The 16,337-nt window shown below is 42.7% G+C and overlaps 1 protein-coding gene across 5 annotated transcripts in view; it reads left to right on the forward strand.

Moving 5' to 3' along the window:
* The window catches only part of pdlim7 (PDZ and LIM domain 7), a 31,408-nt gene extending 15,416 nt beyond the window's left edge, over positions 1 to 15,992 (forward strand). For 4 of the 5 annotated variants that reach the window (XM_079167976.1, XM_079167979.1, XM_079167978.1 and 1 more), the window contains exons 4-11: positions 90 to 117; positions 1,042 to 1,238; positions 10,349 to 10,401; positions 10,664 to 10,907; positions 11,442 to 11,622; positions 11,831 to 11,951; positions 14,083 to 14,198; positions 14,620 to 15,992. In XM_079167976.1, the coding sequence (XP_079024102.1) occupies positions 90 to 117; positions 1,042 to 1,238; positions 10,349 to 10,401; positions 10,664 to 10,907; positions 11,442 to 11,622; positions 11,831 to 11,951; positions 14,083 to 14,198; positions 14,620 to 14,706 (1,027 nt within the window). In that variant the 3' untranslated portion in view covers positions 14,707 to 15,992. Of the gene's footprint in view, positions 1 to 89; positions 118 to 1,041; positions 1,239 to 4,883; positions 5,039 to 5,476; positions 5,514 to 10,348; positions 10,402 to 10,663; positions 10,908 to 11,441; positions 11,623 to 11,830; positions 11,952 to 14,082; positions 14,199 to 14,619 lie in introns of all 5 variants that reach the window. The other variant, XM_079167980.1, reaches the window with a different exon arrangement.
* The last annotated feature ends 345 nt before the right edge of the window (positions 15,993 to 16,337 follow it).

The following is a 16,337-nucleotide window of genomic DNA, read 5'->3' on the forward strand; positions in this document are numbered from 1 at the left end:
TCAAACTAAACTTACTCTTTGACTGAAGCATTGCAGACGTGTGTGATTTGTTATTGTAAGTGTGTAGTAACTGTCTCTTCTTTTCACAGAGCTTTCAAAGCGGGTGGAGAGCAGAAGGTAAGACTACCTCTGTCTGAAACATTGAGCTCACCTCTGCATGCACACTCTGATGCGTTGGCATGGTCTGCTACAGGACTACAGTGACATTGATTGAATTGGAAACGTCCTTTAATCATTGCTCACAATTGGCTTCAATAGTGTGTCGTGTCACTTTGTGTTTAAATTCATCTGATTCACTCGAGTCACCTGTCGAGCTCTCACAGAGGCCCTGCACTGTGCATTAGCGAAGCGTCACTGAGTCGCTAAATTAGTTGTTTGCTGGATGGAGTGTTGTGAATGTTGCTTTTGGAGTTGTCTGCGGTTCATGTTGTGATGCCTTGCACAATCCCTGAAGCCAGTGTAATACTGATGCAAATAGTTTCACCATCAAATCTCTTAAGAGCTACTTGCCCAACTGATAACGGCGTGTATGGTACAATGGTGTCATGAGCTGCTTTGTGCTGCGCGATATTTTTAGCAAAACAGCAGGAACAAAAATGCTCTTCACAAAGTCGGCGCTCCATCTGAGTGGGTGTTCTTTTGCGGTCTGAGCATAATGCTCAGTGAGAAATCTCATTAGTGAGACACGTCAGTCAAATATGACAATTTCTCACTTTGAGCATTTTCCTTTTTACCGGCAGCAGCAGATTACTTTGGCCGGTCCGTGGCAGACCGCCAACACAAATAAAATGTCTGTGTTCACACTTCTTAAGCACTTCTTCCGTGCGCAGAGAAAAGCCTGCAGGCTTTGACAGAGCTGATCCTTCAGCCCCGGAGCAATAATTTGCAATATAAAAATATTGGGCTGCGCTGGAAGCTTTCTTAATATAAAGCTTGGGATTGTGCAACAGCAGAAGGGACCTTTTTTCATTGTGTGTCAAAAATGTCTAACCGCATGTTGTTTGCTGTGCTGCATTGTCTCCCTCTCCCACGCCCTCGTAGGACTCACTTGCTCCGGCTTCTGTGCAGCCAAAGTACTCCTTTGCCCCCAGCACAACCATTAACAAGATGGCGAGGCCATTTACAGCAGGTGGTGGTAGTGCCAACTCAGGACCTGCTATTAAACCTGTGGCCTACTCCCCTAAACTTAACACCCCAAGCTCACAGGGCCGTGCCAGTATGCAGCAGCCACAGAATGGGTAGGTGGATAAATAAACACTATTTCCTTCTGAACCACAATGTGACTAATGGGGTTTTAATGGTGTTTCTGATGTCTCATTATTCTGGTTTTACGCGAAGGAGAAAATAAATCCTTCAGGATTTCCAAACGACATTATGTTAACAATTTACTTAAGTCTCCTGCCAAATTTATGTCACCGATTTTTAAGATGCATTCCAGGAAATATAAACAGTGTGCTGACTCACTGCTGATATCTACTTAATTATTCCACTTACTGCCAATAATGTGACAAACAAGATATCAAGCATATGTTGACTTGTGTGTAAACGTATGCGGTTGCTGAAGACACCAGCAGCAATAAGCTGCCTCTATAGATTGTATCAGAGATGGACTAAGGCCATAGAATGACTTGAGGGAAAGGGGGGGGGAGGCTGTCAGCTCTTGTCAAAACAGACCTCAATGATTCTGTTGGCCTTTATCATACAGCTGAAAGCAAACGCTTCGTTAGCATAGCAGGGGATATTTAGCTGACATTTGCAATTCACGCTGGTTTTCCTCAGCTGAAAGGAATTCATCGGTTGACAAAACCTGTTTTACAGAGATTAGTGAAGGATGTGTCAATATAATCACTCACAGTTTTATGGCCTTGTAAAATCCATTTTATTTTTTCTCTGGTTCTTTTTGCCTCTTTGGCCACTGTAGAAGTTATGATCTATTTTTGTACTATTGATTTTTCTCCATCTTTTCCTTTTTGTTCCCGTCATCCTCACTATATGTGCAAGTGAGAGAGATGGACAAATACTAAAAAGAAAGACTTTTTAAACTTTTGACGAATGTATAATTTCTTGCAAATCGATCCACCTTTTCAACCTGATTTGCTATTTCAACAGATGGGTTATTGATCGACTGTGATTGTTACTTGTATCTTGCTTCTACGCTCAGTAGGATGTTGAAAAGAAATATAATTAATTTTCAAGTGCAGTATTTCTCAGCTATTAGAAGCTGTGTTGTTTCACATAGTTATCGCTTTGTCACTTCGGTTTTTCTTTGTAAAACATCGCATTAGTCAGAAGTCATACCTCCTGATAATACATTTGATTAAATAGCTCATTTATCATTACGCTTGAACATAATTTACTGGCGATGTCAGTGTCAACTTCCATTTTTTTTCCAGGATTCTCTGGATTTACTGAAGTTCTAGGGTCGTACAGCTAGTCATTTGTCACATCACAGTAGTAATGATGGGAAGTCTTGATCGTGGTGCGTCTTGTTTTTTTTATGAAATACATTTTATGGGCCAAGTAAAAGCTGCTCAACCAACTCTTGACATGGAGCCTTCTCACATGTTGTCCCTCCAGTAAAGGTTTGATCGGTTGTGTTGGAAAAGTGAATCTTCAGTCGCTCCTTGAAAACTTTATTGATCTTTTTGGTGTTAAACTATTGAAAAGAACAATAACTTGGTTCCGGAGCTGTAATGCAGCCATCATCTCTGCTGTGTATTCAAAATGAAGTTGCTGCTCCAATGACCAAACTCTTGCTTCTATAATTACACAAAACAAATGTCAGAATTTGACCAGATTTTACAAGGATTCCAGGAATGGACCAAAACCCATTTTAGATGATCCAGAAAGTGTCAGTGTGGTGTGAGATAGTCTTTGAGGACGAGACAGTCTGGTTCCTGTGGTCGTCGTAGCGTGATCTGACTGCAGCCATTGGCGGGATGTGGCCCGTCGGCTGTATTTAGCCTCACTCATAAATTCTGCTGAGTTCTCATCAGCTTTTACTGCCTTTTACTGCTCGATAATTTAAGCAGCCACACTTGCTTGCTGCCGAGAGCGCTCACATTTTTGTGACGTTTCCCCGTCGACGGCCTAAACCCCGTTCCTCCGGCCACTTTTGAGAAGATTGGAGCTTGATTATAACTGTCAGCCCTCTTTCTGATGAAGACATTGTTGGATTTCTCCAGACAGTAAACAGTTCGATGCAAACAGCATATGTCTAATGTGTCTAGGCCTGTCGCATTCAAACAGGTTTCGTGTGATGATGTTTGTTCAGAGCTTACCCTGACATCATGAAGCGTCACTGCTCTGGCATTTAGCGCTGTGGATGGGGTTCAGAGCACAAGAGAAATTGGACATGAATCGGGCGAAGGGTTTTTTCTTTTCTTCTCTTTTTTTTGGGCAAATGCTACATTCATTTACATAACTCTGTAAAGCATTTGTGCACATGGGTGAGATGAGTGTTTGGCAAAGGTTTGGTGCCAGTCATTTCGGGTCAGGGGGACAATAGATGATTTGACAGACAAACAATGCTGTCTTTCTCCCTGAGCTTGTCGACAATAGCGGCATGTCTTGTGGCATCTCTTGCACATTTTTTTTTTTTTTTGCATCCTGCATTTTTGTTCTTCTGTTGTGTACAACCCATGGCATGTACAGTATCCACATGTTCTGGTTTAACTTAAAGCTGAACTCTGATCTTCTTCTGATTTTCTGTTTTCCTCTTTTTTTCTTTAAACGCTACAGATGGAAGCTCACGACAAGTTAGTATATTTCTATTTCCATGAACAGTCCAGACACAATGTTTGCTTGTTTGCCTTTTTTTAAATTGCCATTTACACTTGCACACAATAATTCCACTCCTTTTTGTCTTGTGACCTCTCTTAGTGTGCCTGCAACCCTTCTCTGGTTGTATATGTTTACTGGTAGTGAGCCTTTATGATGAATATCATTTTGTCAATAACTTAACTTAAAATCGTCCAATAATTTACAAGAAAAAGGCAACGATTAGAGGAAAGTCCAAAAACATATCTTGATACTGGTTTCTTCCTATCTCCACTGCTCTACTGCAATCCATGCAACTAATTACTAGTAATTCACAAGTCACACTGAAAACAAAACTATAAACATCACAATGTCTAAACGCTCTTAAGTCGTCAAAATCTCTAATTATGTTAATGTCTCCTATCGTCTGTCTCCCCTGTCACATCTTTATACAATCTATTTCAACTTTGGTCTATTCTCCAGGGGTGAAGCGACTTTCTATGGTGATGTGTGCCAAGATTACAAGTAAGGGGCAGCTGCATGCTGGCTGGCTTGTCAGCTTATTAGGTCATTATGGCCTGGCTAGATCTGCCAAGAGAGGAGAGTTGTTGCTCTTCGGTAGATTCACAGATACGGTTTACAGAATAGAGATGCAAAGGACAAGGCTAGTTTTATTAGTAACCATTCATCTTCATCCTCCTACTGGCTTTATGATAAATGCATGCTGCAGTTGACCGGCAACCCTGCTGAAACGTAAGGAAATGGAAAGCATTTTTTGTTATTTATTTATATATATATATAGTAAAATGTTTCCACAAACTAGGCCAGGTCTGACAGGTTCTCTCCCATCGATTCTAATGACAGTTATAAATACCCTCTCTAATGTGGTAATGTCCTTTTATGAGCGTCTATAGTGTGCCCATGAGTAATCTAAGTAATGGATGTCCATTAGCTCGCTTATTGCGTGACCGTGATGCTGAGCATTAAGTATTGCATGATCTGTGCAGGATGTCCTCTATTTTCAATGTCATCTGATTAGCTGGGTTGGTGTGAGTGGGTAGTCCCTTGTCGGACTTGTGTTAACCGCGCCTGCTGTGTGCTGCTGCTGCTGGGTGTGTGTGCAGGCACGGCCTCAGGGTGGAGAACTTGCCCTGTTTTATCCCCAACGACCGCAGCAAGGAGAGGCTGATCCAGGACACTGAGGACTGGCAGCCCCGCACCGGCACCACCCAGTCCCGCTCCTTCCGCATCCTGGCCCAGCTCACAGGCACCGACTTCAGTAAGTCGGGGACCAGGCCTGGCGTACTCGGGAGAGTGAGACAACAGAGAGTGATGGGTTAGGGGTGGGCGTCTCTGGTAGTCAATATAAGGTGTAGGCGAAGGCCTGTGACTCAACAGTTGATCTAATGTGATCCGATCATAGCGACTATCGGTGAGAGTGACAGCAGAGTGAGAGGTACAGGAAAGGTGGATGTCAGGGGTGTTCATTCATTTTATTTGTTTTTTTTAGCCGTGGAGAGTGGCCTCTACTGTCAGGTGGCTGCTGTCTTCAGTGACACAGATTTGCTCATGACTGTAACCAGTCTGAGAAACAGATGTACAGGTTTATTACTACAGAGGCTGTGTAAGAACTGCACGTGGTCAGCTGTTTTGTCTTTGAAAAGCACTTTCTTAATGAGAAGGGCATGCTAATGTGTGTCTCTCCTGGATCTCTCAGTGCAGGACCCAGATGATGAAATCATGAAGAGGTCCAGGTAAAATCTTGAGTTCCATTGGTTTGAACACGTCGGTCTCCAGTGTTTGTGCATTCGTGTGCGTGTGGAAGCTTCAGTTTGGCAACTATTTCAGAAATTCAAGGTTTAAACTTACCTTTTAGTTGAATGTTGCTTCTTTAAATACTGGCATGTGTGGTGTGATTTGTACATCCTTTTGATTATTTTATTATTATCGATTCATAGCGTCATTTTATTTTAAGGAATTGAACATTGGGTAAATAAAAGCTATTTAGTTTTCTTGCTGTGGAATAGCTGGGAAGACTCATACCCCCCATCCCCGTCTGTATCCCAGCTCGTAAGCCAACCGCCAATTAGCTTAGCATAAAGACTGGAAACTGCTAATCTGTCTCTGTTCAAAGGTAACAAAACCTGACCACCACCCATTGACTATCGCTCAGCCGAGCGCATTAACGTCTGTGAGTCTCGTCATTCCCACGAGGTTGCTCGGCATCCAGCTTAGACTCTGGGAAGTGACTGGTCCCCGCTAACGTATAGCACGACGCATAACGCCCCTTGAAACCACATTGTGTTATTTTTGCTTTTTGTATGTTTTTTTAAATAAACGGCCTGAAACGTGTTGATTAGTGAGCTTTATGCTGGGAGGTGGATTTTGTTACCTTCCGACTGAGCTGAGTTTCCAGACGCTGTACTAAGCTCAGCACTTGGCTACTGGCTGTACTCAACAAACAGAAGAGTCAATCTTCTCATTTAACTCTTGGCAAAGAAAGTGAATAAGCATATCTCCCAAAATATGAATATATTCTTTCACTTCTTACACTTGCCTTCCAGACCTATCATCATATCCTTGTTTCGTCTTTGGTGTTTCACCTGTTTTTTTATTTCTCTGCTACTTTTTCACCTCATTGTGCACTTGACTCCACTTTCTGCTCTCTCATGCTCTTATTTGTGTTTGTTCTCTCCCCTACCATCCATTTCCCTTCCTGCCTATCTCTTGTTTCGTATCTCTGTTGCTTTCGGCCAGGGAAAAGTTCCTCACTGAGATTCAGAGTCCCCGCTATGCCCGTCTGAGGGATTGGCACCACGACAGGTCTGCTCGCGCCCTCAATATCAAATCCTGAGCGACATCCTAGACGCCATGGGATGCAGAGCCCAGCCAGAGCCTGCTAGCGATAGCCACACCGCAACGACTACGTGACAATGACGCCGAAGATAGCTGACCGTCCAACAGCAGTTAACAAATTCACCTTTCAGATATACAGATGAGGTGAAAAAGAAGTTTGGGGAAAAAAAAGAAAAAAAAAGAAAAGCAAACCAAAAATAGAAGAAATGTAGCCTAGATGACAAAGCCCAAAGTGGAACCTTGCATACTGAGCCTAAGTGTAAGATCTGCCTCTGAATCTCTGTCTTGATGATTGTTGACAACACTGTGGACCATTGTGTCTGTGGCCCTGTTTTACATTTCACACTGCATTACTTGGGAGTTAAGCGGTGGGAAGGGGGGTCTCAGCAGTGGGAAGCGCCTTTCTGTTCGTTATTCTTCTTTGATTGTGAAGTTCAGACCCTCCTTTGATCTCTCTCTCTCTCTCTCTCTCTCACTTTCTCTGCCTGTTTCTATTTATTGAGTTCTTCATCCTCTAGAGTTTTCATTTGTGATCCCCTCATCTCGTAGGCTTCTCCAACCATTAAGAAAGAAAAGGAAGATAAATCTGTACTTTTGTTTTTTTCTGCTGTCATCTAAAATATAAAACATCTGGAAAAAAAGCAACTCTTGCTTCTCTGTCCTTTCTTCTGTGTTTCTTTTTGTTTACTCAGTATTTAAGCTTAAAAGGATGCATCTCTTGATATACTTCTCTTTCTTAAGCTGAGTTGCAGCGGTTTTCTTTATTTATCTAGTGTACTGAACAAAAATGATTATGAAGAAGAAGGTTTCCTCAGTTTTCATGCCAATCTGAATACATGATGTGCCTTCTCTAGGTTCAAGGTTTACTTTAATCGTTGTGCAGTCAGGCATAAACACAACAAAGGGGCATAAATGCATGAAGTAATGCAAAATCATAAAGTGCAGAGGTGCACAGTGAGGAATTATAGCCTTTTGTCTTGGATAAAAGTCTCAAATAGTATTTAATACCTAATAAAAAGACCAACGTTATCATAGTTCAGCCACAGTACAGGAGCCTTTGTCAGAGAGAAAAGAGCTTTGATTTATTTTATACAGCCAAGTCTGGTTAATACATGGCGCCTAACCATTGAAAACACTTGTCATTGTACATCAGTTTTAGTTAAAAAGACAACTGGAAACTATTTGAAAGCCTTGTCCGTGGACAAGGTACCAAATGTACATTTGCTTTTTAGGTGGCCACGGGAAAATGTGGGACGGTTGAGATGAAGCTGCCTAATGTTTTGTGATTGAGAAGTGCTTTCCATTAATATATTATTGAAGGAATAATGAATTTTATGGCAGCAGGGTTGCTATTTTAAAGAAATAAGTGAGGAAATTACAGTTTTTTCCACATACAGAAAACTGAAAATGGAAATGAAGGTTCAGCTTTACTTTTGTTGTTGGTAAGGAAATCTTAGTAGTATGACCAAATATACAATTATTAATACAAGTGACTATATACCGGGACTATAACTAAACTAGTTGAAATTACCAATAATTGTATTCAAACACTTGATGTCAAATTAGGATCAATCAGAACTGCGTGGACACATTTCAGCAGATAACGGTAACAAGTCAGTGGAAAAACAAATAATGTCTGATAGTTGAAGTGAAAAATATTACGTTTAACATGCACCGTGTAACGAAAAACAACTACAACCTCTCTACATTAATTGCAACATTGTAGTTTTCTTGACCTGCTGTGCCCTGTGTGTGTATATAATAAGGAACAGGAGCTTGTTGCATACATTAAAAGCAGCCTGTAGAGAAGCAGTGCCTCTCTCTGACCTCTCAGACTTGTGCCGCCATGTTTCACATTTTGTCAGTCGTCACATTCAGGTTTTTTGCAGAGCGGCATCACATTTACCTCCACGCTATGGAGGGTGATGCGTGTCAGTGGCTTCTTCCACCATCTAAAATCAAAACCTCCTCCTTTCTCTGCCAACAACCTCCTACTTTCCTTTTTGCTCAGGTCGATGCATCCCACAGGAGCGGAAGCCAAAAAAACCCCCCAGGTGTATCAAGTCAGAGGTGTAAACAGGAAATGTCAAGGAAATGTTGCGTAGGAATATTAGGGCGCTGCTCTGCAGCATGTCCAAAACTCTGTCAAAGGCAAAGAAAAAGCTCCCCTCTGCACAGTCTGTGATGCGGGAATTGTGCACCTGCGTAACGCTGAGCAGGAGGAGGAGGATGAAACGGTGAAAATGTCAAGAAAACATGATCCCGGCCGCTCCAGGTGGGAATAAGCAGCTGTAGAGGATGTACTCCAATTTGCACCTGCAACCTTCACCAGAGTGAGGTGCAGCCAAACAAACCTCTCAAAGGTGTTTGAGGAGTCAGAGCCACTGGTCTGTTGTCATGTCGGGCAGCACTGTAAGGGAGCGTAGCGGCCAGGATGTTGTTTGGTGGGGTCCCAGAAGGCAGGCTTGCTAGTGTGTGGGGTGAAAGGTAGCTGACCCAGGGTCTGTGTTAAACAGGTTTGTTCTGTCCTTTTTTTGTTTGACCCAACTGCCGGATATCTTTCTCATCCAGCCTCCTCTCTTCCTTTTTCACTCTGTTTTGCTGTAGTTTCTTTCCAAAAATCTCACCGTCCTTAAGTCAGAAAGATTCAACCAGCCCTGCAAGCCTTCTTCTTGCTATTGCAAAGGGGATTTAATGTCCTTTTATTATTCAGAGTACGCTGTTGGAAAATAGCATACTGTTTTTGTTCGTCTTCTTGCTGAACAGCTCCCAGCTCTAAGTCTGTAACTTCTCTGTAGCTTCCTATGTTTAGTTGTGTGGCTACATAAGAAGTGGAATTGATGGGCAACTTTAACCCGGTGCAGGCGGCACAAGGCTGTTGAAGGGTAATTCATTTCACATTTTCTTCTTTGCAAATGAGAAATTATTTCATCATGTTTCATTAGTGTATTGTAGCTTGCACAGTTGCTGATGTAAACACGATGGATGCCCTCGGCAGTGTTATATTTTTTCCCAAGACGAGACTTCTCCAGAGCGCACGATCTTGGCTCAGAAGTTGTGTTTTTTTTCTTCCTTCTCAGTCATGGTTTGAAGATTTTCTGAATATAGTGACGCTTGCTGCGGGTAACAGAACTTTGAAATGTGGAAACAACTCTTTATTTTCAACACTTCTGCACATGCAGGCTCGGAGCGAAACTCGTCTGCATCCAAATCTGTCAGCGGAGCGTGTCTTGAGTTTGTCGTTCTCTAACTTTGCCCGTGAGTGACGTCAATCAATCCGAGATGTTCAGGTTTGCTGATTGCTCTCGTTAGAGGAGCGGCTCTTGAACCATTTCTTAATGCCGTCGCCGAATGCGCACCGTGGCATCTGTTGTTGCGCCATTGATCATTTAAATTGCGCGATTGATTAAGTCTCATAAAGGCTGGTGTTATCGTGTGAAATGGCCCGCAAATCAATTCCAATTCTATCACAGTCTCTTTTCTTTAACGTTCACCTGAATGGGCGACACTCAACCGGCGTGTCATGCCGCAACAGGTGATAATCCCGTGGGAATCCCGTCGATACTGATTCATATTAATCACGATGATGCTCATTATCATTCACACACCCGGTAATTTGTGGAGACGGCAATGGCTGCTGATATCCAAACATGATATTCATTGAGTAGTAACCGTGGTTACTGAGGTGTGCGTGTGTGTGTGCTTTTTCTAATTAGTCATTTCCTCTTCACAGCCTTGAGCCAACTCCCTCACCTGCCAAGGCCCAGGCAGCAGATAAACCAGATGGTGAGTTTCTGCTCCTGCTGATGCGTGTATGAAGAACCCCAGCAGCATCCAGTAGTGGTTGTGCTAATAGATTCTTATTAAGTGTCAATTCATGAGCATCAGCAGCGACAACGTGACGCCCAAAACTGTTACAACGTACATCTGGAGGGAGCGTGTGCATTACATAGAAGCGTCCCCATTGTGCAATAATTCAAAGTCGCAGCCAAGTTCTTGCTGTAATTCCAAAACAAATGTCCCTGGTTTTGTTTTCCCCCTGGCCCAGGCTCCAAGACTGCAGCTGCAGCAGCAGGCAGTTCAGGTCCTTCCGCTCGACCACCGTGGGTCACTGACCCTAATTTCGCCGACCGCTTTCGCCCAGACAAGACCAGCACGGTCGTGACTCAGCACCAGCAGCCGGTCCAGCCGACGCCTATGCAGAACCGCAGCTCCATCATGCAGGCTGCGCAGCTGGCACCTGGAGACAGCGGGAGTACCCCGGTATGTGGTGCCTGCAACAAAATCATAAGGTGAGATCCGCACCGCCACGTCAGCGGTGACAGTTTGATTCATTTCAGCAGATTAAAATACTCTCGATGTTTGCTCTTTTCAAAGTCTTTTTTTAGAGAAATGACACGCGCTTTAACGGCGTTAATATACGCAATGACCGATTGTATGTCTGCTGCAAATTTAGTCAGTCAGCATAATTAACACAGCTTGGAGACACTTTTTTTTTTTTATCACTGGAGACGAGCATTATGCTGATTTTGAACTAATTTAAATCTCATTTCACACATTTCACAGATAAACCTTAATTATTATTCTGGTCACTATTGCAAGAAAACAGAACAACTGTGTCTCAACAAGTGCAGGTACAACGTTCCCAGAAGAACTAAGAAACATGTCTCACCTTTCACAAAGGGACCGGTTGGCTTTTGCTGCGTGTTGTCAGACATGTGCTGACATTTCCTTTGGAGCTGTCCTTGTTTTCCCTGTTTAAGTGGAAAGTGATGTTGCAGATTTCAATAATGCCTCTGATGTGTGTGTGTGTCTGTGCTTTCCAGGGGTCGGTATGTGGTAGCGCTGGGGCGTTCTTGGCACCCGGAGGAGTTTACATGTTCACAGTGTAAGGCGGTCCTGGATGAGGGGGGCTTCTTCGAGGAGAGAGGGTCCGTCTACTGTACCAAGTGCCACGGTAACCGATGCGCTCCCAACTGCGCAAAGTGCAAAAAGAAGATCACAGGGGTAAGAACTGCACTACTGTGTTCAGCAAAATCCAAACACAAACCAGAAACATGGACATATTTTGCATTTGAAAAGAGCTGCTGTTTCACGGTTGGTAGTCTGTGATTTCTTTGTACAAGAATATCTGGATCTGGTCTCCGCTGTACTCCAGCAACACTAGCTAAGCTCAAAATAAAATAAAATGTGCAACCTTTTCTCCCTTCCTCAGGAAATCATGCATGCCCTGAAGATGACCTACCATGTTCAGTGTTTCAAGTGTGCAGCCTGCAAGACTGCAATCAGGAACCAAGCCTTTTACATGGAGGAGGGCGAACCCTACTGTGAGAAAGGTAAGAGATTGAACTGCTACCTTACTCCCCTACTTGACCATTCCTTGGCCTTTCCTTATATAACGATTGCAAATAATTACAAAAAAGATGCAAAACAAAGGGAAAGCTCTTTTGGGGGATTTTGAGACAAAGAAATATTCACACCCAGATCTGCTCCTTTCTTGCTTTTGGTAATGATACCAGCGATACCAGCTGTGGGGTCAAACACGGGGCAAGATGTGCTACATTAAATTAAATAGCTACGTGCATTAGTGTCCGGCATTGCTTTACAATCTTATAAATCTGATGCTTATGATCAGTCCATTCGAAATGTCCTTTCCAAACACACAACACCTGAAGACCGCCAAATGCTCCCATCACATCACATGTATCTGGTGGAAAACCAAACGTATTAATTATAATAACGTAAAGCCATCAGGATATTATAACGGTAATTAATAGTTAGAATAAACAATAATAATTAGTTTGAATGTCTTTTCTCTCATTCAGACTTTACAGTACAACATTCTCTGTGACACATTCTAGAGGCTTCATAAAAGAGATGGAGGAATCTCCATAGTGACAACTCCTCTGCTGGAAACAAAGGGAAACATCCTATTCATGTGGTTTCTAGAGGAAGAATGTAAGAAAACCGCAGCAGTATCCACAATGGCTGAACAAACCTTGACACCCACAGAAACTCCAGGTTTAACATAAAACTCTCAACCTGAATTAAAGGCAGGCCGTTTTTAACGGTAATGCTGCAGCAGAACATATGAAACACCACGCAAAAGTAAACAAGAAAAAGCATGCTGAAAATCCTCACTGTGCGGATTGATTAGTTTCAGCGCCAACTGAGCACATCTCAACCCATGTAAGACCCCCTGTAAGTTAACACATGGATCAAGCCTTTCATATTTATCGTAAATCTGCGCTGGGCTCTAAGTGCATGAATGAACGGAGTGAGAACTGACACCCCGCCATGCAGCGTTAAGTCTGTGATCGAGCTTATTTGATCAAAGAAGTCCTATCCTTTTACTTTGAATGGATACTGTTGCTAAGAACAGTGTAGTTCAGGCTACGTGACAGAAGCTGGGGTACAAAAAAACAGTGAAATGCAGTTGATTCAGCAGTCTAGCTATGTGCATTTTCTGATATAGTTGTTTCTTTTGAATAAAAAATAGCTCACTGCCTCCACTCTCCACTCCTTAATTTCCATATATATATAATATTTATCAATCTATTTGTAAAACATTGCATTGTTGTATTATCACTGTGGGGATTGGCTTGGGCCTACATCATGAATCTCTTGGCACAAACCACAGTCAATCATAAAGTGTGATGTTTTCATCTGCTGTAATCTATTTAGCTCCAGTTTACTTCATACATTTCTCTATTGAACTTTATGAATGGTGTGTGCTCTTCTATTATGCTGTAAATGATTTAGCTAGGCGCCGTGCTTCTCTCTCACCGCCGAGGCTCTGACGTGGATCGCTGGTTTATCAGCGGCGAAGCCAGAACCGGAGTACTCGTACTCTGAATAATGCCTTTAGCTCTGATAAACACTCTGCTGCCTCAGCATCTTTCAGGGACCGTGCCGCTCTCACCCACTCACTCTCAAGCAGCATTATAACCTGACACTTTCCCAAGAGACCTTGTGATGAAAGGGACTGGCAAATCCAGTTAAGTATCTGGAGCAATTTCCCCTCATCGTAATCCCTCCCTTAAACTGTGGAAAGGCACTGATGTACGGCCGGTGGACAAAATACCGCAAACGCGGAGTATCAAATGAGGAGAGGAGCCAACACGTTGCTTCAAAACAGCTTCATCCATCATTATTGCTGTCGTTCAAGTCCTCCGTTGTGCGTGCGTGTGCGTGTGCGTGTGTAGTGGGATATTACTCACCTTCAAGAGCAAAAACCTTCAGCTCTTTTTAACAGATTAAAGAGAGATGGAAACCTATTTCACACTCTGTGCTCCAGAACACCCGACAGAGGTTAAGTGTTTACATAAGGTGATTGTGGAGGCCATGCCGGATGCTTGACCAGATCTCCAGGATGATAAAAGCCCTTTTTTAATTCATGAATTAATTGTATTCTGATTGATGTCCGTCACATCACCGTCTCTCCTCCCCTCCCCTTCCTCACTCCAGACTATGCGAAGATGTTTGGAACCAAATGCCATGGCTGTGACTTCAAGATTGATGCCGGGGATCGGTTTCTGGAGGCCTTGGGCTACAGTTGGCATGATACGTGCTTCGTCTGTGCTGTAAGTCATTTTGATTGATACGGCTCCCTGTGGGGCTCTCTTTGCCCCACCTGAAAAATCTTGCCTCCCATCTCTGGACCTCAAGCTTTCCCCCCATTCTCTCTCTCTCTCTCTCTCTCTCTCTCTCTCTCTCTCTCTCTCTCTCTCTCTCTCTCTCTCTCTCTCTCTCTCTCTCTCTCTCTCTCTCTCTCTCTCTCTCTCGCTCTCACTCTCTCTCTCTCGCTCGCCCTGTCACCTGCAGTCTATCACTCTCTCCATCTTTCTCTCTCATTCTGTGAAGAAAACAGTCAAGTAAAGAATATGTACCTGCTCTCCGGCCAGTCGGAAACAGTGTAAATTCACATTGGTAATGTTAAGGTCTGATATCTGCTCTGCCCTTCTCTCCCAATCTGTCTCTGTCCGTCTCCTTTCATCTTTAAAGCTCTGTCAAATCAACCTGGAGGGGAAGACGTTCTACTCGAAGAAGGATAAGCCCCTGTGCAAAGGCCATGCTTTTGCTCCGGTTTGAGGGAGAGCGAGCTTCATCTTCAGAGGAAGAAACGCGTCTCTCTCTCCCCCTTCTCTTTGCCCCACTCCGCCCTCCGGCACACTCGTACACATTCTACTTCCCTTCATTCCAACCACACACCGAGTCACACTCCGCCTTTGTTTCAATATTTGAGGATTACTTTTAGCTTCACATGCTGTTACTTTAATTTTCGGACACACATGTTACTGCCTGTAATACCAAATGCTGTGTTGTATGACTGGAAGTAGGAATTGTTTCATGTCATCACTAACCTGTTGACTACATGTCCTTTTTTTTTTTTTTTAGATCTGACATTAAAAAGTGCAGCTGCAGTTCATCTAGATTTAATTGTAGTTGCTAGAGAAGAATTCTGACGACACAACTCTACTAATCTCATCCTTGTTCAATCTGAAGTGAGATTAAGTCAGAATCTTGCAAGGTGAAGGAGTCATTTAGCTTTTAATAATCCTACATATTGCAGTAATGATCTGCCTCTACTCCTGTGCTAAGTGTAGGGAAGTGGTTGCCCCATTCAGGGCCCTGGCTGACTCACTTACTGCAGTGCCTATTAACATAATGGGGGTCCAGTCGAGCACAAAAGGGGTGTCCTATTTCTGCTTGACTGGACCTCTGCACCTCTGCACCGCTCCACAGAAGCACTAACTGCAGAATGTGCTCCCATTTGCCGGAGCAATAGGGAGAAGTAAAGAAGTTAATAACTGTAATTTTGAGCCATGTAATAATCCTCAATTGCTCCAATTTTAATAGCCACACGTGGGTGACAAAAAGAAAGACACAGTCTTGTTTTAAATGTTTCCCTCCCTCCCAGTCGTTTTGGAAATATCATTTATTGGACATTTTATTGTAAGAAAAAACGAAACAAACTTATAGATGATTTTCCCCCCATTTTACAATGATATTGGGATTATTCCTTAGAGTACTTTCTAATCAGGGTCAAATTTGTATTTATATTGCTTCAGAATGGGCTTGTAAGTGTTGTTTTATAGCTGTTTCAAATATACTAATCTAGTAGTGCTGAGCGCTGGAGCACAACACCGGGCTGAACACATCTGTAAGGTTTTCTGTTGACTGATGTTTTTGCTCTCACCAACACCTGCTCCCCAACAAGAGGACAATGGAACAATGTTTGTGCTCTGCTCCGTTGGAGTACAATACGTTATTTTTCTTCGAAATGTTTTCCTTTACACAAACAGCTGTTGTAACAAAGTCCCTCGTGAATTCCTACAATGTTCTCTATGTAGAAATAAACAATTTTACAATACTCATTTAGTCATTAAAGTCTGAATTAAGTATTCCTTTATTCAGAATGTTAACCATGTTGAACAAGAGTATTTTCCAACATGTCAAAGTGTTTCTTTAAACGGAGCATCTTCTGGTCAAAAGGATGTTGAGTCTTTAAAGCGTGACAATATGAAACAAACCGGTGATCTAGAAGTACATTATGGTCCTTTTTAAAAAAAAAAATAATTTAATCAGCAACGCCAGATAATGTTTCAAGTGAGAGATCCAGTCCTTGAATTAACAATATATAATTTATTTACAACAATTTCAGGTTGAATTACTATACATACCTTTCTGAAATGTCATAGATAGATATATATACATAAGGC

Source organism: Pholis gunnellus, assembly GCF_910591455.1.
Source record: "Pholis gunnellus genome assembly, chromosome: 10".
NCBI lineage: Eukaryota > Metazoa > Chordata > Actinopteri > Perciformes > Pholidae > Pholis > Pholis gunnellus.